This window comes from Nycticebus coucang, chromosome 4 (assembly GCF_027406575.1).
Source record: "Nycticebus coucang isolate mNycCou1 chromosome 4, mNycCou1.pri, whole genome shotgun sequence".
Taxonomy (NCBI): Eukaryota; Metazoa; Chordata; class Mammalia; order Primates; family Lorisidae; genus Nycticebus; species Nycticebus coucang.
The window spans coordinates 66,939,273-66,964,961 of NC_069783.1; the positions used below are offsets into that span (position 1 = coordinate 66,939,273).

General features: G+C 37.8%; 1 protein-coding gene across 1 annotated transcript; it reads right to left on the reverse strand.

Annotated features, from left to right (window-relative positions):
• Window positions 1–267: 267 nt before the first annotated feature.
• CNRIP1 (cannabinoid receptor interacting protein 1) lies at window positions 268–24,262 on the reverse strand. Its single transcript, XM_053589631.1, has 3 exons — window positions 23,558–24,262; window positions 21,289–21,439; window positions 268–1,260 (listed from the first exon to the last, which is right to left on the reverse strand). The coding sequence occupies exons 1-3, from the start codon at window positions 23,734–23,736 to the stop codon at window positions 1,096–1,098; spliced, it is 495 nt and encodes a 164-aa protein (XP_053445606.1). The 5' UTR covers window positions 23,737–24,262; the 3' UTR covers window positions 268–1,095.
• Between the last annotated feature and the right edge of the window lie 1,427 nt (window positions 24,263–25,689).

The following is a 25,689-nucleotide window of genomic DNA, read 5'->3' on the forward strand; positions in this document are numbered from 1 at the left end:
GCTGAGGCAGGAGGACCCCTTGGAGCTAGGAGTTCAAGATGGCCCTGAGCAAGAGTGAGATTCTGTCTCTATAAAAAAATAGGAAAATTAGCTGGGCTTGGTGTTGTGTGCCAGTAGTCCCAGCTACTTGGGAGGCAGAGGCAGGGGGATCACATTTCTTGAGCACAGGAATTTGAAGTGGCAGTGAGCAATGATGATGCCATTGCACTGCTGGGGAAACAGCAAGACTGCCAAAAAAAAAAAAAAAAAAAGGATGCAAGTCAGGGGCATAATTTTCAATGCCTTTATTAAGAAATATCAAAAGTTGCTTATAGGTCCATACACTGTTTTACAAAGTTCAAGTGAAGAATGTAGGGATGTCTACATGTGCATCTTTGAATACTATGGGAGAGTGTCACAGGGTAACCCTACAACTCTTATCACTTTCATAGTGGTCCACAACGCTGCTTTGTCCCCATTTCTAGTAGACCATTGCACAATACCTTAAGTTACTTTGAAGAGCTTTAGGATGTTACAAATACTTAAGCATTTGTCTGTCATTATCATTCCCTGAAAAAGCAGAGCTGGTTACAGGAAGCACAACATTTGAGTCCCCTTGACTGCTGTTAGTATTACATTTTCACAAAGCCTGCTTTGAGAACTGGCAAACATCACAAGTTACATGTCACCGTATTACACATGGGAGGACCCATACAGATTGCTATTTTTAAATGGAACACTAAACAGAAAAGGAGCAATCACTCGACTTGGAAACAAAACACAGAGTCAGTGGAACTCTCAAGAACAGGACAAGCCTACAAGTTCCACTGAGTTCCGGTCACGAGTGGCCAATGGCATGACCGAGCACAATTGGATGCTGCAGCACCAGCACGGAATACAGAAAGGGGATATTTCTGGGAGTGGTATGTCTTGAGCTTCATGTCGGGGATGTTGTATCAGAAGGGAATTACACTTGCAAATTAATCAGGGCTAGCGGGTCATCAGTACCACAAGGGAAACAGCAACGGTGTGGCATGCCTTGGTTAAGGCTTGTGCTGATTTGTCTAAGAGTAGATTTCTGAGGAGATTGTCCAGCAACATGAGAAAGAGCCATCTTCAGAGGAAGGACTCCTTGTTCACCCACATCAGACTGCGTGTCTCGTTGGGTTTGCATTCGTACTCAATGACAGAGAAGGGGCTTCCCCACTGGCAGTGATCTCGCTTGTGGTAATTGTAGAACTTGACTTGCCACATGGTCTCAAACGTCCCAATGTCAGTGAACTGAGGGAAGAGAAACATGCCCAGTAAAAACCTCATTCTGCCATGAGCAGTAGATGAGCGCTAACATTAGTGACAGAGCCCCTGGGGGACCCAGTGTAACCAGCCAAGGCTCTCTTGGTCTGCAAAGCATAAAAGCCTTTTCTATAGGGGTCTACTGTTTTTTATTACAGGAGACATTTTGCTGGAAAACTGTTTGTAAACCATTCTTCTCTATGAAATCTTATTCCCACAGGATGAGTATTGCTTTTAATAAAAACAACTGAGTTTATCTTGTTTTTTGAGTTTAATTTTCTAAAAACCACCCTTAGAATTTCAGAATTTTAAAGCTTCCTCTAACAAGGCCTTTGCCACAGAAGGGGGACTGGGAAAGAGGAGGAATGTTTACTGTTTTTTCATTTTTACTTTGAAAGACACCAGTACGAAATAACATATGTACAAGTAGCTATATTAGATGTAATTTCCCTTCTGCCATTAGCTTCAATTCCGAGGCAAAAATATTGCATGCAAAGGGATAACAAAATATGTTTTATTTGAAGTATTTTAATGTTAAAAGGCCCTACCTTAACTATCAAATATTGAGTGTACATAAGTAGGAGTCTGTGCTCATGTCTTAGGCTTAGATTATACAATATCCAAAACCATATTTGAGTATCTACTATGGACCTTGCACATATAAAAATTTGTATAAGGCATGATTCTTGCTCTGGTGAAGTCTGGATTCTACTTGCAGAAGGTAGGCCCCGTGAATCACTGCACAGAACTCTCCTGAGCTATAAGGACGAATTTCTCTTTAGACAAGGAGAGGGCATAGAATACCCTAGAGGCTACTGGGCAGGTGCTCAAGTGGCCTGTGGGGTAGCCTGACCCTGCCACTGACTTCTGAAGCTATTTAGGGGATCTGGCATTAAACAGCATGATGCCTGTCGTTATTTTCTCCTCTGACCCTCCTGTCATGGGAGGGGACAGGGATTGACTTGGCAGGATTCTTAGACTTGTTAGGGGCCAGAAGACATGGAGGGGGAGGGCAGCAAGTGGTAGGAGTCTTATGCTTCTTGCTGATACAGGGATCAGGTGCTTCCCAGATAGCTTTCCAAGACACTCGCAAAATTATATCCTGCACCATTGCCTCAGCCTGCTGATTTGATCCCAAAATAAGATCTGGTCTTTCCTTTGGAAAATTTGCTTGACTTGTAACAGTGGGTAATATACCTAGAGTTTACAAACCTCCAAGCTATGAAAATGAAGTATCTCTTTTTAGGGAGTCACAGCTTAGAGATCTATACAAGCATCCAGCAGCTTTATTCAAAATACCCAGATGGGGGTCAATCCAAATGTTAACTCATTCACCTGGTGACACAAGATTTGGTGTATTTATAAAATGACATTCTGTTCACTAACAAAGAAGAGTGTGCTGATTCAGGCAACAGCACGGATGGATCTCAAAGACATGCTCAGCATAAGAATCTAGCCCCCAAAGAATACATATTGTATGACTCTATTTATATAAAACTCCGTATGATAGAATATAATCTACACCAACAGGAAATATCTAGGGCCTGAGATATTTCTCAGGTGAGAAGAGGGGATTGACACAGATGAACAAAAGGGAACTTTTGGGGAGTAATGGAAGCATTTCATATCTTGACTGTGGTGGTGCTTACATGGGTACATGCACATGTTGATTAAAACTCATTGAACTGCTAAATGCTTAAAATGGGTGCATTTATTACATGTAAATTATACCTCCAAGTTGATTCAGAAAAATACAAACATCCCATTTTCAGTGAGCTACAGGATACAGGTATTTTAAACACTGCCAATGGGAACTGAATTTTACAGCCTTTTGAAGAGGTAATTTGTAGTAACTTAAAGGTACAAGTACAGGGAAGCACCTGTGGGTCAAAGGAGTAGGGTGCCAGCCCCATACACTGAAGGTGGCAGGTTCAAACCCAGCCCTGGCCCAAAAAAAAAAAAGTACAAGTACAAGTCGGGTGCAATTCTACTCTTATTATTTAAGAATATCACAATGTTTATAGTAGTAAAAAACTGAACACTAAATGTCCATCTTTAAGGCATTAATTATGGCATATCTCTACAATGGAATACGATGTAATTTTTTTTTTCTTTTTTTTTTGGGCCAGGACCAGGTTTGAACACACCACATCCGGTATATGGGGCCAGCGCCCTACTGCTTGAGCCACAGGTGCTGCCCACAATGTAATAATTTTAAATGTAATATATTTAATAACATTTTTCTATTATTTTATATTGTTACATGAACTAAGCAGAGTACTCCCAAGAAGGTATAGTATTAATCCAATTAAAATTATATTTGTTATTGCTGGACACTCTGATGGAATACATTTTACGTTATTTTCTTGTGTTTATTTGTATTTTCTTTTTTTTTTTTTTCCGAGGCAGTGACTCACTATGTCATCCTTGGTAGAGTGCCGTGGCATCACAGCTCACAGCAACCTCAAACTCTTGGGCTTAAATGATTCTCTTGCCTCAGCCTCCCAAGTAGCTGGGACTACAGGGGCCTACCACAACACCTGGCTATTTTTTGGTTGCAGTTGTCATTGTTGTTTAGCAGGCCTGGGCCAGGCTCGAACTTGCCAGCCTCCATGTTTGTGGCTGGCACCCTACTCACTGGGCTATAGGTGCCGAGCCAGCTTATTTGTATTTTCAAACTTTAATGATTATTTATAATCAGAAAAAAATTAAAGCAAAACTGTAAGTACTTACAAACATTACCAAATAGTCAATATCCTTATTATAAAAAATGACATGAATTAGAACCACTAAGAACATTTGGATAAAAGACTGAAATAGTTCATTAAAAATAAAAAATGGCTAACATCTGAAAAACATTCAAATGTACTGTTATGTGTATTAGTAAAGAGCTTTTACAGAGGTACTATTTCCTTTATCAACTTAGGAAAAAATTCTAAATTCTGAAAGGCATCTAAGCTTCCCACATTAGGAAAATATAAAAACAGGGACTTATTCATATAAAGAACTTATATCACCATTATAAAGGAATTTAGGATTGATGCAAGAAATGCACAGAACAATGTTAAAGGAAAGAGATGAATTCAAGTGGTGTGTGTACATTATGAGCTCAAATATGTAAAATGAGATGTATATAAAAAAGAAGATGGAAAATGTTAATATCTAAGAAATTGAATTTTTGTATCTTTGCACTCAGGCTTCTCTGCAATAAACATTACCTTTACAATCAGAATTTTTTAAGTGATGAAATAATTTTCAAAAATATAAGCCCCCAAGCCCAAGGGATTTTATAAATTATATTAAGAATATGTGCATTCTAATGAAAATATTACAGCTTTGTTCACAATAGGGTAGAGGTAGTATGAATTTAATTCACCAAGGCTTTTAAAGAGGGCTTAGTGCTATTATTTTTGACCAGCACAAGGCACTGCACATTTTAAGTGCAAATGAATTTTAAAATTCAAATAAAAATATTTCATAATAAAATATTTCATATTATAATATGTATTTTACAATAAAATGTTTTATATTTTTTAAATACCAGCTAATCTTTTGAGGAAAGCAGCCTGGAAACATGGCAACTAAGAGAAACAATGCTGAGATCTTTTCTTTGTAAAAACAAAAAGTCAATCAAGATAATTACACGGGTCATTATGAAAGTTTTGAGACAGGCCGTATTGGTTTATTATTTCACTCCCAAGAAACACAGTCAACAGCGTCCCTTCTGATTCACCCGTGCAAGTTTCAACCTGCTTGGCTTATCAGTGTTGCTGAGAGGGCTTCACTTGTTTCCAACTGTGTGGATGTTATGTTTCTTGATTTTTGTGTTATTTCAAAATTTTCACAATGACCCATGATTATAACAACAGGAAAAAAAAAAAAAAACTTAAGGCTTATGTCTGAATAAACTTAATTTTAAGAAAGTTTCAACCTAAGAGCTCTCAGCAACACCGAGAACCAAAATTAAAATGTGCTGACAGCAGCAGTCACAGCTAAAGATACGGGACATTTAGGTGTTTGTGTTTCAGTTTTGGTTTCTCTTTTATTAATGTTGGATTCAAAATTACATTGATGTAAACTTAATTCCTGCTCACTAAGCTCATGTTTTCCTTTCTCCCATGCCTTAGTAGTTTACACTCCCCATTAGCCTTCTTTCTAGTCTTTCTTTTGGAGTTCTACTTCCTAAGATTCTTGCTACCAAGCCCAAAATTTCTTATCTGGCTCAGATGGGGTTGCTAAAGCTGACATTCTTCTTAAGGAAAGGAAGCAACTCCCTAGGCTCCCTCCTAGCCTATCTGTCCCTTCTGAGAAAAATCTCTCCAGGCAGACTCCTGGGTGATGTGATCTATACTCAAGTATAATTCTGGGTATTTTCATAGCATTCTTTATTTTACATGATATGTCCACAGACATCATTCCACCTTGGTATCTACATTTCATGGATGAAAAAGCTCAAGGTTAGGTGATTTGTCCTAGGTCTAGACTCCAAAACCACCTAATTATAGGATCAGACCCTAGGTCTCCTAATTTCTGCTAGGAGCTATTATCCCTGTACCAAACTGCTTATATGAGCAAAAGGGCAAAGAGTTGGTGGGCTATTTTTTTCTCCCTGTGGAGTTATATGAATTGTTATATGCAGAATGCTTAGGACATTGTGATATCCCTTCCCAAATTCATGTTGAAACCTAGATCGCCATAATGTTGTGGGTATTTCAAGGTGGGGCCTTTGAGAGGTAATTAGGTCTTAAGGATAGAGACCTCAAGAATGGGATTAGTGCCCTGTAAGAAGAGAAACTGGAAAGACGATCTATCTGTCCCCTGCCATAGGAGGATGTAGCAAGAAAGTGGCTATTAACTAAAGAGAGGGTCCTCACCAGACACCTGACGTGCTAGTGTCTTGATTTTTGGACTTCTCAGCTTCTAAAATTCTTAGAAATAAATGGTTATTGCTTAAGCCACCCAGTCTATGGTAATATATTACAGAAGCCCTGGCTAAAACAGACACTCTACCTGGACATTTTATTTCCCATAGTGTTCTTACAAATTATAAACCTAGGTACATTTTTATTTTGCAACTATTATCAGAGAGAACACATCTGATTCCAAGGTAAGGAGACTCATTTGTTGTCCTCAATAACAAATTAGGAACTTGCAGAGTTTATTTTAAACAATTTCCATGGTCTTACAAGCATGTGGCTTAGAATTCTCAGAGTACATCTATCCACCATGCAACACACTTCCACTGGAGACATATGACATTCATCAAGAATAAAGCTACTCAGAAATCCATTGACTTGGGATCACAGAACAATCCTATTATATTAGTAGAAATGATGTGACTTTATTAGGAAACAAATTCAGTATAAACAAACATCTGTGACTTTTAGTGTGGTGTGATCTGTCAATTCTCCCTGGATTCCAAGCCTCTATATTCCTGTACTGTTTGGTTTTATTAGTAAATTTCCATCACTCTTACTAAATAAATAGGACTAAAAGCTATGGTCTTATAAAGCATGTGTCTTTATAAGAAACTGTAAAACTTTTCCTATGTGTTTGTACCATTTTATATTCCCACCAGCCAGTTGCTCAACATCCTCTCCAACACTTGGCATTGCCAGTCCTTTTAATTTTAGCCAGTTTAGTGACTATATAGGGATAAGAAGAAGAAAGGAAATAAAGAGAAGAAATCAATGAATTAGAAAAGGAAGAATAGAGGAAAAAAAATCAATGAAACTAAAATCTATTCTTTTGAAAATGTCTTTAAAATTGATAAATCCCTAAACTAAGTGAGAAAAATTACCAATATCATTAGAAATAAAAGAGGGAACATGACTATAGATCCTATAAAGAGAATCTATACCAACAATTTCAACAAAAGAACAAATCCCTCCTTGAAAGACACAAATTATCAGTCAATCTCTATTTACTAAAGAAATGAAATCTGTTGGCAAAAATTTTCCAGGCCCAAATGTCCATTGATAAATTCAGATATCCGAGGGGGAAAAAATACTAATTCTATGTAAATTCTTTCAGGCAACATTTCTTAATTCACTTTATGAAGCCAACATTACCCTAATACTGAGACCTGAAAAAAATGTTACAAGAAAAATTACAGGCAGATGCCTTACAGGCATATATACAAAATTTGGTTACAATTTATATTTTGTATCAAATCCATCAATATATAATAAGGATAATACATCAGGACCCGGAGGAGTTTATTCTTTAAAGTTCATGTGTGGTTCAACATTTGAAAATCTACCATATTAATGGAAAAGAAAAAAAAAAACACATGTAATCATATCAGTAGATGCAGAAAGAGCACTTGAAAAATGTAATAATGCAGGTGTAATCCCACCAATCACCCTCCCTCCACCCCCCTTCCTCCTCTCCCTTTCCCCCTTCCCCCTATTCTTAGGTTATAACTGGGTTATAGCTTTCATGTGAAAGCCATAAATTAGTTTCATAGTAGGGCTGAGTACATATATGTGAAAATTAGTAAATGTAAAATGTAAACGTCTTAACACAGTAACTAAGAAAATGCCAGGAAGGCTATGTTAACCAGTGTGATGAAAATGTGTCAAATGGTCTATAAAACCAGTGTATGGTGCCCCATGATCGCATTAATGTACACAGCTATGATTTAATAATAAAAAAACTAAATAAATAAAAATAAAAATTTGGGGAAAAAAAGAAAATGTAATACTGATTCTATTCTCAGAAAACAAGGAATAAAAGGAAAATTCTTCAATTTCATTAAGGGACACTGATAAAAAATCTCTAGCTAACTTTATCCTTAATGGCAAGAGACTGAGTCCTTTCCCTTTGAGTTCCAAAACAAGGCAAGAATATGTGCTCTGATCACCCCTTACAGAATTGTATTGCAGGTGGTAGAGGGCTAGGGGAGAAGAGTTAAACTGTCTGTATCCTCAAATGTACAACTCTGCAGAAAACACTAAATCTCACAAAAAGCTACTAGGATAACTGAATTTAGTAAAGTTGCAGGATACAATATCAGTTTACAAAAATCACTGTATTTAATATACTAGTCCTGAACAATTGGTATTTTCATTATTTCACTAATTTTATAGGTGAAAATTAGCATTGTCCTAGTTGTATTTTTTTTTTTTACAAATAGTGAAATCAAACCATTTTTCATATATTTCTTGATCATCTGTATTTTTGTAAATTGCCTATTTGTTTTTGTTCATTTTTTATTTCTCACATCCTATAATTATCTCTTATTGGTTTTCAAGAATTTTTTGTATATTAAGGTTATAGCTCTTGCCAAATATTAGACTAAACAGCTGGCACGAGGACTAACTTTTCTATTCGGGAGGCTGCCCACCTGCATGCACACACTCAGTCTCATGTACCTTTCTGCCTTATTCCTCCAAACCCCCACCAGTCTCCCTCTGAAGAGGGCCAACAAAAGGTATTGCCATGATGAATCATGCAGACAGAATCTGCACCTGGACTCTCTCCTTACAGGTACTGAATGGGGAATTACACCACTGTTTGAAGTGAGGGTTGAGAGGTATTAGAGGTGGGTATTTTTCTTAATAAATGGAGCTAATCTTGCCAGTACCAAGCTTGTGGAATTATTGGAATAATAAGATCCCTGCCACTAATCTAAGTCACATGACATTTGACTGCTTCCGGACATCAGTAGCCACTCATTGTTTCAGGCAACACAGCTTAGGAAACTTTGTATGTTACCAATAATTTTTCCCTAATTGTCATCTGCATTTTAATTTAAACTGACTCCTCATTAAAATTTAATTTTATGATGTTTGATAGAAATTTTACATTATGTAGAATCGAAGTTCAACTTTTACTTTTGAATTTCTTCCATAGTTTACAAGCTGAGATTCTTTTTATTTCTGCAGAAATGTTCAACTTTTTTTTTCTTTGCCACACATTAGAACTGTAAGAGTTGTCTTGGGTCACACATTAGATACACAAACACTAACAAAAGCTAACCCGATGAGGAAAAAAAAGGTCAATCCCTACTTTTTGTGATATTGGACACCATAGATAAGCAAAATCCTCACAAAATCAGCATGTGGCCTGTAGGTTGAAGGTTGGATACCCTTGATCTAGAGTTTTAAAAAAGTTAACTATTTCTGTCTGAAATAAATTATGGAGTGTGGAATCAGGGAAGAATGATGATGATTTTTCTCCCAAATTTTTCTTCAACTATCCCAGCATCATTTATTCAATGATTAAAAAATTCTTCAAAAACTACTCTGGTTACCATTTGCCTGAAATATGGATGACCATCCTTTCACCCTGAGTCTGTATTTGTCTTTTAAGTTAAGATGTGACTCTTGTATGCAACAAATGTCTGGCTTGAGTTTTTGTATCCAGTCCGCTAACCTGTGTCTCTTTAGAGGGCAGTTTAAGCCATTCACATTAATGGAGAGCATTGATAAGTTTGGTGAAATTTGGGGTATTGAGTTTTTTGAAAGTCCAGTGGGCATTTTTAATCCTTTTGCCATTGTGGAAGTTAGAGTTTGATCAGAAGTTTCTGAGTGAGTTTACTTTTGTAGTAGAGGATTGGGTTGGTTATTATGGAGGATAGGTCTGAGAATATCCTGAAGAGCTGGTTTAGTTATGGCGAATTTCTTTAGCATATGTATGTCATTAAAGTATTTAATATCTCCGTCGTAAATGAAACTCAGTTTAGCTGGATACAAGATCCGGGGTTGAAAGTTATTTTGCTTGAGGAGATTAAACGTTGATGACCACCCTCTTCTGGCTTGAAAAGTTTCAGCAGAGAGATCTGCAGTCATTCTAATATTCTTCCCTTTGAAGGTAATAGATTTCTTTCTCTTGGCAGCTTTGAGAATTTGCTCTTTAACATTGTCATGGAAGTTTTAGCCATTGCAATTAGGGAAGAAAAGGTGATCAAGGGTATCCACATAGGGTCAGAAGAGATCAAACTTTCGCTCTTCACAGATGATATGATTGTATATCTGGAAAATACTAGGGACTCTACTACAAAACCCTTAGAAGTGATTAAGGAATACAGCAGTGTCTCAGGTTACAAAATCAACATTCATAAATCGGTAACCTTTATATATACCAACAATAGTCAAGTTGAAAAAACAATTAAGGACTCTATCCCATTCACAGTAGTGCCAAAGAAGATGAAATACTTGGGAGTTTATCTAACAAAGGACGTGAAAGATCTATGTAAAGAGAACTATGAAACTCTAAGAAAAGAGATAGCTGAGAATGTTAACAAATGGAAAAATTTACCATGCTCATGGTTGGGAAGAATCAACATTGTTAAAATGTCCATACTACCCAAAGCAATATATAATTTCAACGCAATCCCCATTAAAGCTCCACTGTCATACTTTAAAGATCTTGAAAAAATAATTCTTCGTTTTATATGGAATCAGAAAAAACCTCGAATAACCAAGACATTACTCAAAAATAAAAACGAAGCAGGAGGAATCACACTACCAGACCTCAGACTATATTACAAATCGATAGTGATCAAAACAGCATGGTACTGGCACAAAAACAGAGAAGTAGATGTGTGGAACAGAATAGAGAACCAAGAGATGAATCCAGCTACTTACCATTATTTAATCTTTGACAAGCCACTTAAAAACATTCAGTGGGGAAAAGATTCCCTATTTAACAAATGGTGCTGGGTGAACTGGCTGGCAACCTGTAGAAGACTGAAACTGGACCCACACCTCTCACCATTAACCAAGATAGACTCTCACTGGATTAAAGATTTAAACCTAAGACATGAAACTATAAAAATACTAGAAGAGAGTGTAGGGAAAACCCTTGAAGAAATTGGGTTGGGCGAGTTTTTTATGAGAAGGACCCCCCGGGCAATTGAAGCTGCTTCAAAAATACACTACTGGGACTTGATCAAACTAAAAAGCTTCTGCACAGCCAAGAACACAGTAAGTAAAGCAAGCAAACAGCCCTCAGAATGGGAGAAGATATTTGCAGGTTATGTCTCCGACAAAGGTTTAATAACCAGAATCCACAGAGAACTCAAACGCATTAGCAAGAAAAGAACAAGGAATCCCATCGCAGGCTGGGCAAGGGACTTGAAGAGAAACTTCTCTGAAGAAGACAGGCGCATGGCCTTCAGACATATGAAAAAATGCTCATCATCTTTAATCATCAGAGAAATGCAAATCAAAACCACTTTGAGATATCATCTAACTCCAGTGAGACTAGCCTATATCACAAAATCCCAAGACCAGAGATGTTGGCACGGATGTGGAGAAAAGGGAACACTTTTGCACTGCTGGTGGGAATGCAAATTAATACATTCCTTTTGGAAAGAGATATGGAGAACACTTAGAGATCTAAAAATAGATCTGCCATTCAATCCTGTAATCCCCCTACTGGGCATATACCCAGAAGACCAAAAATCACACCATAACAAAGATATTTGTATCAGAATATTTATTGCAGCCCTATTCATAATTGCTAAGTCATGGAAAAAGCCCAAGTGCCCATCGATCCAGGAATGGATCAATATATATGTACACCATGGAATATTATGCAGCCTTAAAGAAAGATGGAGACTTTACCTCTTTCACGTTTACATGGATGGAGCTGGAACATATTCTTCTTAGTAAAGTGTCTCAAGAATGGAAGAAAAAGTACCCAATGTACTCACCCTTATTATGAAACTAATGTAGGACCTTCACATGAAAGCTATATCCCAGTTATAACCTAAGAATAGGGAGAAAGGGGAAAGGGAGGGGAGGGAGGGGGGAGTGAGGGGTAAGGAAGGGGATTAATGGGATTACACCTGCGGTGCATCTTATAAGGGTATATGTGAATCCTAGTAAATGTGGAATGTAAAGGTCTTAGCAAAATAACTAAGAAAATGCTACAAAAGCTATGTTAACTAATGTGATGAAAATGTGTCAAACGATCTATGAACCAAGTGTATGGTGCCCCACGATCATACTAATGTACACAGCTATGGTTTAATAAAAATAAAAAATAAAATAAAAAAAAAAGAACTACTCTGAAATAACTTTGGAATCATAAGATTCATAATAGCATGTAATTAGACTTGAAATATTAACTTGAAGCAGATACTATTATTGTCAGACTTTTCATTGAGGTCTTATGAGTCAATAAGTGACCTTTAGGTTATAATCCTTCCACTTAACACATACTGAGCACTGGGTAAGTGTGGAGAAGGCTACCATAAACGAGACCCTCCCCTCTCTTCCAAGTGCTTACAGGACGGAGGAGGAGATCTCTCCAACTTCTTTCTGGCGCCAACATGGACTGGGAAATCAGAGTTACAATTTCCTGAGGCTGCTCCTCCCTGCTGGACCTCTGGTCTTAGGAGATGGATTTGTACTTCTTTTGCTTAAGGTGTCAGAAGACAAGAAAACTAGCTCAATTTCGAAAGGATTTGATTTAAAACGTCTTCCTAGTTGGATCTATAAAGTGAGAATTTCTATATTCTATGGAATGGATGAAGAACAGGGCTCCATCTTTTAATGTTTGAGTAATTCAGACTTAGTCCTTTAAAAGATAATAGTATTTACCATAAATCACATACTTTATAAAGAATTTAAGATGCGCTTAGATTTTACAGAAAACTACAAATATGTAAATAATGAACATGAAAAATAAAAGCATATTAAATGTAATGTGTTCTTTGAGCTTAGATTTGGTTCTGGGTTTTCTGGTTGTCAATGCAAAAAAAGACTGTCAAATATCAGTGATTTTAAACATTATAGAACTTTTTCTTCACAAGAAATATAAGGCAGTGCTGTAATATATAACAAGAGAAATGCTTGTATTCTCCCTGTCCCTTTCAACAAGCCCTGAAAATAGTACCTCAGGGGAATCCTAAAACTTCAGAAAACAGATTATAGAATGAGTTAAGTCGTTCTCATTAGAAAGGAGAAAAATAGTATCAACTCCTCAAAGAAAAAAAAAAAAAATCAACAAAGTTTTCCTAGCTCTGAATTCTAAAAACAAAACAAAACAAACAAAAAACTCCACATAGCACATTAAAGGGCATTTAGCTGTGAGCAAACTGAAAGCCTAATGTCAAAATATAATTCAGATTTAGTAAAAGTGCATGTAGACTAGTTTAAGAGTGTTGTTTTTGATGGCTTACCTGGTCTAACAATAGTGCTTAATATTCCTAAACGTATAAAAATACATTTTAAGTGTATTTAAATACATTTAAAAAACATTTCTGTAGAAATGGATATTTTCCTTAGAAAAATATGATATTGATTCAAAACCTCCAAAAGGCAAAAGCCATAGACTACATTAGAAGTTAAAGATAGTCTTCCCAAAGGTCCTTATTTTTGGTCCTGATTTATGGGCAAATTCTGTAAGACTTTCAAGTAACATCTAAGTCCTATGTTATATAAACTGTCTCAGAATATAAAATTATAAACATATTTTCTACTTCATTTTGCAAAGCCATTAATCTTGACGCCAAAACTTAAGACTGCTTTCTGATTGTTCTTTGCCTATCTTTTTCCAATCTACACTATGACAATTTTAACATGTTAAACTTATCACCTTACCAGGAACTAAAACTCCTACATTGAAGAGTATTTTAAAAAGGGAGTAATGGTGAAATGGATTTGCTGGGTGAACCTCATACAGTTATATAACTAAATATAAACAAAAACTATTTGAGGGCTTTAGCCTAAAAGTAGGACAGAAGCCAGAGGACAGTCATTCTGTTAAGACCTCAATTACAAAAGTTAAGAAAGTAGATTTCTTGCCCAAGGGCACTCCTTAGTCCCTTGAAGGTCTAGAAGGAGAAAATGGCAGCCATACTTGCTACAAGTGGCAGAAGACATCAGGACTAGCAGAGAAGCTGGAAATGTAGGTAGAAAACACTGGGAAAAAAGAGAAAGGATGGAACCTAAAATCTGGCTTTAACGCTACCATAATCTGTAGCCAACTGCATGATTAGGATAGTGGGAGAGGGACACCCTAGGGGACTCATTGAGAAAGCTGACAAATAAGCATAGTCAATTTTGGAACAGTAAAATTGGACTGAATAACATTTATAAATTCAGGGTTTTTTTTGACTGAGTGGATTCCCATACCTGAAAAGTTGGAGCCTTTTTGGCTTGAGGTGTTTAGGACTGGCAGAGCAACTGGAACTTTAGGGAAATCTAAGGGTGGGTAGATACCAAAATTTCACTATAAACTCTCTGATTCTCTGGCTGACTGCTGAACTCCATGGGCACAAAAGAGGACTAGGCTAAAAAAAAAAATAAAAAAAAAAAAAAACAACAACAAAAAACCCAGCAACTAGAAGTTAAAAAAGACTGAGTGGGGAGATATTAGCTGATATGTACTGTTAGGAAGACAGAGTTTAAAGTTTGAGTACAGGAATGCTTACTGCCTGCTAGAATAAAAAAAAAAAATACTAAGTATATATACAGAAATCAGAGTCAATAACAAATTATCCAAAATGTTAAGTTTCTAACCAAAAATTACTAGATACATAATGAAACAGGAAAGCATGACCCACATTGAAGAAAAATGTCAGTCCACAGTAATTTGCTCAAAATAGAATCAGGTGTTGATTTATCAAAGACTTCAAATCAGTATTATAATTGTTCAAAGAAATAAAGGAAAACGTGGTCTCAAGGAATAGACAAAAGGAATAAACAAGGAATCTTGAGAAATTGCAATTATAAAAAGTGCAGTAAGAATACTATAGCTTTAAAATATAAGAGAGGACGATTTATAAGATGAGACCAATATAAGGCTGGAAATAGCAGAAGAAAGAATAAGTAAGCTTAAGGACACATTGGTAGAAATGATCTAATCTGAAGATCCATTAAAAAAACTTGAAGAAAATTGAATAGGGCCTCAAGGACTTCTGGGATAATATGAAGCTTTCCAACTTATGTTTAGTTTAAGTCCTACAAAGAGAGAAGAGAATGGAGAAGAAAAAAGTATTTGACAAAGTAATGGTTAATAATGTGGCAAATTTCATGAAAACATTCATGTATGGGTTCAAAAAATTCAATGATCCCAAGAAAGATGATTCAAAGGAAAAGCACACTAATGTGCAACATAGTCAAATTATTGAAAACCAGAACTCTACAATATACAAAGGGATCATTTACAGTATATGCATTAAGCCTTAATTAAAATATTACAAAGCAAAGGAAATACAGGACCAAAAAAATGAAATAAAAAAATGGAGAGTAAAGCATATAAAAATAAAGCTAGGATTTTGAAAAGGCCAATAAAGTTGAAATCTCTAGTTAGAATGATCAGAAAAAAGGAAAATACTGAATATCAAGAGTGCAAGAATAGACACTATCAGAGATCCTAAGACAGTAAAGGATGGGGGAGAATTATTGTGAATACTCTATGCCAACAAATTCCACAACTTAATTGAAATGACTTCAAAGACAAATTATAAAACTAACTCAAGAAATAAACTTGAATAATAGCCCAATACCAATTAAGGAAATAGAATTTGTAGTTAAAAGCCTTCAAATTAAGTAAAATAACTTTGTTGTTGAATTCTGACACTAGGAATAATATCAGTTTTATAAACTCTTTTAGAAGACAGAAGAGTGAACACTTTCCAAATGATTTAATGCAGCCACTATTACCCTGATACCAGAACTAGACAAAGACATAAGAAACCACAGCCCAATATCCTCCAGAAACATATATAAAATTCCTCAATAAAACATTACTGAATCAAATACTGCTATACATACAGAGAATGTACCATAACCAAGTGGTATTTAACCTGGGAATTCAAGGTTATTTTAACATTGAAAAAAGCAATGTAATTTACCAGAAGAAAAAATGCTTTATTATCATCTCAAAAGATACAGAAAATTTTGAGAACATTTTACAATACATTCATGGAAAAACCCTCAGTCAACTAGGAATAGAAGGGAATTTCCTTAACTGAATAAAAAAAATCATACAGATAACATTATACTTGCTGTTAAAAAACTGAATGTTTGCTCCCGAAGACTGAGGAATAAGAACATCCACTCTCCCCATTTCTACTTAGCAGCATATTGAAGGTCTTAGTCATTGCAATTGAACCAAAGATAAAAGGGATACAGATTGGAAAATAAGGTGAAGAGCTGTTTTTATTTACCAATGACATGATAATGTAAGTAGAAAATTCTAAAAGTTCTACAAGGAAAGCTATTAGAATTAATAAGTGAGATTAGCAAAGTCTCAGGATTCAAGATCAATGTACAAAATCAATTTTATTTCTATATATATACTAGCAACAAAACAATGCCATGTATAGTAGCATTCAAAAATATGTAGTGAATAAGATTAACAAAATATGTATAAAATCTGGAGGGAACATTGTAATATACTGCAGAGAAAATTTAAGATGTCCTAAATAGAGATGTATCATATTCGTGGATTAGAAAACTCAGTACTCAAAACTCTCCAAATTTCAGATTTAATACAAACCCAATATCTCAATTTCTGGAGAAACTGACAAGCTCAATCTAACATAAATAAATATATATGCTTATATAGATATAAATAATCTAGTGTAGCCAAAATAATGTTGAATGAGCAAAGCTGGAAGATTTGTGCTACCTGATTTAAGGACTAGAATATAGATAATGAAATAAAATTGTTTTGGCTCTTCTGGGTCATTTGTATTTCTAAATGTCAAAGACTGATGTACATGGAGTGCGTAAAGCAAATGGAAGTCTAATACATTCCTGGTGGAAATATGAAATGGTACAGGGTCTGGACATTTTTTATATAGATAAATAAATGCTCACCGTGTGACTTAGCAATTCTTCTTTTAGGTATTTGCTCAAGAGAAATGAAAATATGTATTCACACCAAGAGTTACACTCAAACGTTCATAGCAACACAATACCAAAGGCTGAAAACCACCCGAATGCCCATTGATTGGTAAAGGGGTAAATTGGTGTATATCTAAATAACACCCTGTACTACCTAGTGATAAAAAGTACGGGTACGTGCAATAAGGATGAAGCTCAAGAACATTATACTAAGTGAAAGAAGTCAGACACAACAGTATAATATTACATGACGTTCTCACATAGTTAAAATTGATACTGAGATGGGAAACTGGGGAGGGGGTTGAGTTGGGGTAATTAACTGCACTTGGGTACAAGGGAGTTTTCAAGATGAAAGACATGTTCTATATCTTTATTGGGATGGTGATTATACAGTAGTATCCATTTGTCAAAACCTATGTTATGGTACACTTAACATTGGTACATTTCACTGTGTATAAATCTTATTTCAAAATTGATCTAAAAATCTTCAATGAATTCCCACAGTAACTAGGATAAGTCCAATAAAGAAGACCCAATAATATCTACCCCCCTACTTACCTCTGCAGCTTTATCTTCATCCAGACTCTGCCACATTCTCTGCTCCAGGCATATGGGCTTCTCTCATTCATTAGAACATAATATACTCTCTCCCAGCTCTCATTTTTTGCAACTTCTCTTTCCTCGAGCACTTTCTCTTTTCCCATCTCTTATCCATCTTTAATTTCTTTCTCCAGAAAGCCATCCCCCAAATTAGGATAAGACCCCCCAGTATATGCTCCAAGGCCACCACTACTTTTTCACTACACTTTATAATAGCAATTATTTGTCTTATTGACAATCATATATTAATACATAGTATAAAGTATATTTTCCCCCTACACATCATTAGCTCTGTGAAGCTAGGGATATCTATTTTATTTACCACATTTCTCTCAGTCAATATGTGAGAAATCCTCAAATACTTACTCATAAAGCAAATAAATGAAAACATAAAAATCCTAAATAAAATCTTAGCACATCGAATTTACTCATATGATAACTAACACCATCTTTAAATAGGGCTTATTTTTAGGAAATAAAGGATAGCTTAGTACTTGAATCTACATTTTTATTAGTTTTTTTTTTTTTTTTTTTTTTTTTTGCAGTTTTTGGCCAGGGCCAGGTTTGAACCCGCCACCTCTAGTATATGGGGCCGGCACCCCATTCCATTGAGCCACGCTGCTGCCCTGAATCTGTACTATTTTATATAATTCACCACAGTAATATATCAAAGAAGATAAATTATCTTTATAGATGGAGAAAGAATTAGATAAAATTCAACGCATCTTCCAATTAAAAAAAATACCTCAGTGAGCTATAAAAATTTGCTTTAAGATAAATATTGTACCTAACACTGAAACTGACATATTCTAGAAACATACAATACCTGGAAAAAAAAAACTATACAAAGCTAGGAAAAAAAATCAGAAAATGACAATTATAAAGAGCTTCTGACCATCCATCTGAAAAGCCCAAGATAATTATTTGAAGAATTTTAGTAAGCAAGTTCAATAAGATGGTCAATTACAAAATATACAAATGCTATAAAAACAATGTATTTAAAATAATGCAATTTTAGTATAAAAGTAGACAAATCAACAGGATTAGAAAGTATACAAAAAGATAATTTTTGCTGTATAGTTACCATGAAACTGATCATTGGAGAAGTATGGATTACTTATATAATTGTATTAAGACAAATACATTCCAATATAAAAGTACAAATTAAAATATTTAAATCTATAATTCATTTGAAATTTAACAAATAAGACCACAAGAGTTCAGATGAAAATACACACATTCAGCTGTGTTTCGATGTGTGCATAATTAATCAATCTTGAAGTCAAGGCAGACTTTATAAGCTGGATCTTAACTGCAAAAGCCATAAAGGAAAAGTTTATGTGCTGGACTATATGAAATTTAAAATTTATATTGCAAGCAAAGTTAAAATGCAAATGATAAATGATGAACACACTCAAGATGTGATAAAAGATGAGGTGTTTTTTTTTTGAGACAGAGTCTCAAGCTGTCACCCTGGGTAGAGTGCCGTAGCGTCACAGCTCACAGCAACCTCAAATTCTTGGGCTTAAGCGATTCTCTTGCCTGAACCTCCCAAGTAGCTGGAACTACAGGTACCCGCCACAACGCCTGGCTATTTTTCTGTTGTGGTTGCCATTGTTGTTTTGGCTGGTCTGGGCTGGGTTTGAACCTACCAGCTTTGGTATATGTGGCCGGTGCCCTACCTACTAAGCTATAGGTGCTACCCAAAGATGAGTATTTTTAATTTATAAAGGTTTCCTAAAAATCACTGAGACATAGCCAGGCATTTTGGTGGGTGCCTGTAGTCTCAGTTACTTGGGAGGCTGAGGCAAGAGAATTGCCTAAGCCCAGGAGTTGGAGGTTGCTGTGAGCTATGACATAACAGCACTCTACTGAGGGCGATAAAATGAAGATCTCTAAAAAAAAAAAAAAAAAACAAAACTATGAACATGCAATATACAAAGGAAATACTAATGGAAATGGACATGTCAAGATTTCAAATTAAACTAATAAAAATAAAAACATTCTGCCTATCAGATAAAAAATATTTTATTTGTGTGTGTGTGTGTTTTTTTGTTTTTTTGTTTTTTTTGGCCAGGGCTGGGTTTGAACCCGCCACCTCCGGCATATGGGACTGGCGCCCTACTCCTTGAGCCACAGGCGCCGCCCATAAAAAATATTTTTAAATGATTAATTAGACCTAATGCAGAAGGAGATAGATACTTAAACAGATGATAGGAGTGTAAATTGCCTACTTTCTGGAGGTCAGTTAGGAAATCTTATAAAGTGTCTTAACATGTAAATTTCTTATAGGAATCAAGAAAACATTAGACAATTGTGCAGAAGTGAGTGATTTTTAATGTAGTTTTCTTTGTAATACTGAAAAATAGAAATAATCAGTAATAGATGACTGAGGATAATTTGATAAATTCATATCATAAAGGACCCATGCAGACTTTAAAATGATGTTCCATATACGTGTCTACATCTTTGGATGTATATTTGATAATAAAATATATATAGGTGTCCTAAAGGTCACCATAGGTATATACATACACGGGGAAAATGGGGGCTTGTAGCTAAATGTACCTTTATTTACAAGTATTAATTTCAAAATTTTATAAGATTGACAATATATTTTCCTATGTGTTGATGTATTAACATAAAATAAAAATATAAGACATAAGAGTTTCTGAATTTTTCCTATTTATGGTGACCTTTCAAGCTGTATGGATTAGCTCTTAGATCAGTGCTTCTCAAAGCACATTCTATAAACCATCCCCATCAGAGTTTCTTTGGATTCACCATGGCTCTCCTGAACTAAAATCACTGGAAGTGGGGCTTAACCCTGGCATTTTAAACAAACAAGGAGATCCTAAGCACACTGACATTTGAGAACATTTGTGGTATTTCCTATAAAGCTAGAAGGCAGACATTTCAAGGTTGTTCTTGCAGAGAGAGGGAAAGCTGCCCAGTTTTTATAGTAGCAGGTTAGGTGAGGCCTCCTTTCCCTGTGGTTAGCAAGCTTACTTCATCACCTACTATGCTTGCACATATATTTAAATCTTTATTTTGACTATCCTTGCTACCAATTCTTTTTTTTTTTTTAATTTTGGGGCCAATATTACCAGGCTATATCATCGTTTTATTATGTATTATCACTGGTAGGACTAGATATGTATTAAGAGTCTTATTATTTTCCATGGCAGTCACTTTTTGGGCTCTTCCATTTAGCATAAATTTAAGTAGCAAAATGTCATTCAAATTAGCTTTCGCATAACCAAAAGATTGTGGCTACTTGGAAACAGAAACTTTGCAGGCCAATTATCTAAACCAGTCCAGATGTAGAATATAACAGGAGAAACAGTGATGTAGGTACAGTCACTCTCAAACCTTCTACTTATATAGTGTCTTTGAGCATTTACTATATATAGGGTCAGACTGCCATACAAAAGATAATTATATAGTTCTCTCTTTGGCAGATCCTTGAAGGAAACTTACAACCCAATTTCCACAGTAATTGGCTTTGAATAAGCCTTTTCTTAAAGGGAGACAGTGTCTGTTTTCTTTCCTAGGTTTCCATTTGCCTTGGTACCACACCTCTATGACCCCAAGCAGGCCTTACCGGCATGGTGATCTGGATGGGCTGCCGTTCTCCACTCTTGGTTGGGGCCACACCTTCTGTGTCATATGTGCCCGTATAAACAATTCTGTCCCCATCAGGCTCTTTAGACTTCAGTTCCAGCGGGACAAGCACGCCACCAATGGAAATGTTCCTGTAATGAACTTGAGTTGACCACATGTGGTAGGAATTAGCCTAGGCATCCTGTTCTGGTTTGGAGCAAAATCCTAGGCAGTAAACCCACAGGGTTTGGCTAAGGGAGAAAGTTCTGAAAGTTCATCATCTGTGCAGCTATTCAGATGCTACCTACACCCAGCCCCACCCACAACCCCAGTGATTAAGATTCCGTTGGTCTGGGATATGGTTTGGGCACTGATAAATTGATTTTAAGGTTATCTAGATGATCCTCATGTGTAGGTAGGGTCAAGAACCAGTGAACCAGTTCTCTAACAGCTTGTTCTGTTCCAACAATTAGGGTACCCGAAGCTTGCCATGGCACTAGGATAATGGTTCTCAAAATGAAGTCCCTGGTCTGGCAGTACCAGCATCACCTGTGGACCTGTTAGAAAGCAAATACTCAGGCCCTACCCTACATAAAGTAAAGTAGAAACTGTGGGATGGGCCTCAGCCATCTGCATTTTAATAAGGTCTCCAGATGTTTCTGACCTATACTCAGAACTATCAAGTTAGGGCACTGAAAAATCCTTCATGAAATTAAAGTGTAAATGGAAAAAATAGTTTTGTTATTAACAAATCAATTTTCAGATTAGTCTGAAACCTAGAGAACTACTTTGAAGAAAATGGAATAGAGAATGCATAACCTTTTTTGAAGGTTTAAATAAAAAACTTTATGTAAACAGTAACACAAAAGTTGATTACATGTTACTGAATTTTCTTTCTTTAAAAAATATTTTTATTACAAAATATTAAGGGGATACAAATGTTTTTAAATTTTCTACATTGATACATTATTTAATCAATATTTGTAAGAAAACCAGTTGCTTGCCATTCAATTAATTGTTATTTCTAATTTTTTACCTTTTTATTTGCAAGAGCACCAAGTTAATTACAATTTATTTTTATTTTTAATTTTTATTTTTTATTAAATCATAAACACATAGAGAATGCATAACCTTTCCTGACAACCAGTCCTCCAACCAATCTAGGGATAACGTTGCCAGTAAAGGAAAAGCCTGGGTTCTATCCAGGGGCACAGAACACGCAGTTGTGGGGGAGCTGACCAATAGGTGGATCCGGAATACAAGAAACCATCAAAGTTTGGCCCTAGGTGCTTGCACCTGGAAGACTAGTACAAGTTCATCGTTCTAATTTAAACTGTAAAAGGATTCAAAACCCTCCTCCTCCTTAATGTTTAGCATATGGTAGATACAATAAATGTTGGTTTATTTTCTCTTTCCAGACTAGACTTCTCATAACGTTTAGGTGGAAGCTGAACGGTCAAGGCCCTCAGCTGTGGATTGATTCTTTTCGGTAGGCTATATAAAGACTTTCCTAAAAGAAGTCTACTGAGTAAGTACCTCATCTTGTGATCACTGGGAAGAGATAATCCCTGTCACGAATAAACCAAAAAACATCCTCTTGCTACGAGGATGTTGCTAATCCCAGGCACCAATCACCAGCCTGAACAGAGCACAGGCGTGGAAGACGGTGAACCCAGTTAGGCCCGAGCAGAGGCGCCCGCCCTCCGGCTCGCGCCTGCTCCTCGGGACCTGGGGACCTCGGCCACGCAGGGGAGTGCGGGGCATCCCTCAGGAGCCCCAAGAACTAGCCCTCCCCGGCCTTAACTCCTCATTCTTCAGCGCTGCCCCCCCACCCCCCACTCCAGCCTGGAGGGCAGACCCGGCTGCGGGCCAGGACAGGAACAGCGCAGGGATTGCGGTACTGGACCCTGCTGAGCTGCTCCCCTCTGCCCCACCCGGCCGCCTGCGGTTCTGCTGTGGTGGCTGAACACAAGGGATGAGAAATTTACGAGAAACAAGCAAAAACCCTGGCTTCTAGTCGAGGATTTTAATGAACCCACTGAGGTCGCCCCGAGGGGTGGAGGGAAGCGAGAATAGATGAATGCAATCAATCCTAAGGCGGAGGAGGGGGCGAAGGCGAACTGGGAGTCGACCTCTTCCCTCCACCCCCGGGCCCGCTGGGCGCGTCGCGAGGCCAGAGGCCCCGGACAGGCTCGTGTCGTCCCGGGCGTCCCCATCCCCCGCCTGCACCCCACGCAGGATCGTGCCACCGCGGCGCACCCCGCACTCACTCGACCTGCAGTGTGGTGGGCTTAATCTTCACCTCCACCTTGTAGGAGGAGCCGGTGAGCAGCTTGATGGTGCGATTCTGACCGAACCGCTGCCCGTCCACCTTGTAGAAGACCGGGCCGTCGTTGGGCTGGATGCGCAGCGAGATGGAGAAACGCACGAGACCCGGCAGGTCCCCCATAGCTGGGCTAGGGGCTGGAGCGGCGGCTCCGGGGGGCTGAGGACGGCGCGGGCTGCTACCGAGAGGCTGGAGCGTGGGGGGGCGGAGAACAAGCGCGGGGAGGAAGGGGAGGTGGTGGAGGGGAGGCTGCCGCTAGGAACCCGCGCCGGAGCCGCGGGCCGCTGGAGCTTTGGAGCAGCAGCTGCTGAGGCTGTGGCCCCCAGCCCCAGTCAACGAGGACGCGCGCCCCAGAGACTGCCCCGAGGGCGCGAGCTGCCCCATCCCCCGCTCCCGGCGCTGCGCCCTCCACGCACCCAAGGGCTCTCTCCGGCCCGCAGGCCACTCGGGGGCGAGGGAGTTAATCCTGTTTACGCACCACAATCCCCTTCAGCTGGGGAAGGGACATTTAGGCTCCTCCTAGAACAGCGCAGGGTGGGAGGAGGAGAGGAATGGGAGGCCTTGGGGTTAAGCGACTCCCAAGGAGGGAGGTCCCTGGAATCTGGATACCGCACAGGCCGCTAAGGGGATGTAGACACTGCTGTTTGCCATCCGGTCCCAGCCAGCCAGGCGAGAGGAGACTCAAATGGGAAAGGGAAGCGGGAGTGGGGACAGGAAACCGCTAGCTAGAGATTTACATTGCAGGAAATTCGAGTCTTTCCAAAGCTTAGGGGAAATGGCCGAGGGAAGGCGCAATTCCATCTAACGTGGGCTGCCAGCCACACTACATTAGGAACGTACGAAAGAAAAAGAAAAGAAACGTCTTCAAGGAGTTACACCTTGTCGTGAGTGTGCATTTCCATTAAACATACCCCTTGTCTCAAAAATGACGGGGTGTCAAGAATTACATACATATATACAGAAAGATCTGGAAGAATGAGCCATTAATCCTGTCAATGGCACCTGGCCTGAGCCTAAAGCAGACTTGTATAACACGTATTTAACCTTTACGAGCTTCCTTCTTCACCGATAACATACATATGATAATAAAACTTAATAACATTGGCCAAGGAGGGATGGGTCAAGCGATTATTGGCAGGACTCCCCGTGCGACACGGCAGAGTTTGGATTTGCATAGTGAGCGTGATTAGACGGTCTTCCGTGGTGGCACAGGTCGGTTGACAGCTTGTGGTTTTTGGAAGGGGACTCTAGAGGTATTAGGGCTGTACTGGGAATATCTCAGAGCGGAGAGTGCTTCAGCACCACCTAGGTGGATAGTACCAGAATCATCCAGCACACCTAGGAAGTGGAGAAGTGAGTGGGTTAGTGAGAACAAATGAGTATGGACGGGTTTGCTTGGCAGTTTTTGCTCACCGGAGATAGACTGCTTTTCTTTATAAATAATAAGCCATGCATATGATGTATATGTAATAGGGGTGTTTATTGTAACATTCGTTGCAAAAATCAAAACAAAACCTAAATGAAATGTCAACCAATAAAGAAATGGTTAATTCAATTGTCATATACCTACACTATATAATGTTACACAACTATTAAAATATTGTATGTTGCATTGGCAAACACATACCCTGAAACTATTAATGATAAAAGTGGGGTATCTGGGAAACTATGGAAGCCTGAGGGCAGGCATTTTGTCATATTTGTTCATTGCTGTATCCCCACCATACTCAGAACAGTGCCTGGCACATAGTAGGTGCTCCAAAACTATTTGTTGAATTGAATTGCTTTTCTTGCCTTAAACATGTCCATATGTACATTATTTCATATCTTTAAAATGAATTATGTCCATATGGCTTAAATGGAATGATGTAAGGAGGAAAAAATCTACTTCCAAGCAGTGTGTATGTTAGGTAGGTAGGATCTCTGGCGCCTCTAGTGACAAGGGTGCCCTGCTTTGATGCTGTCTTAAGCAATTGCTCTGCGGGGGAGGAAGGATAAGGGCAAGCACTCTGTTTTGGTGTTGGACCACCCTTAATCCTAACCCAAGCCACTGCTACACCTTCGGAAGGAAGGAAA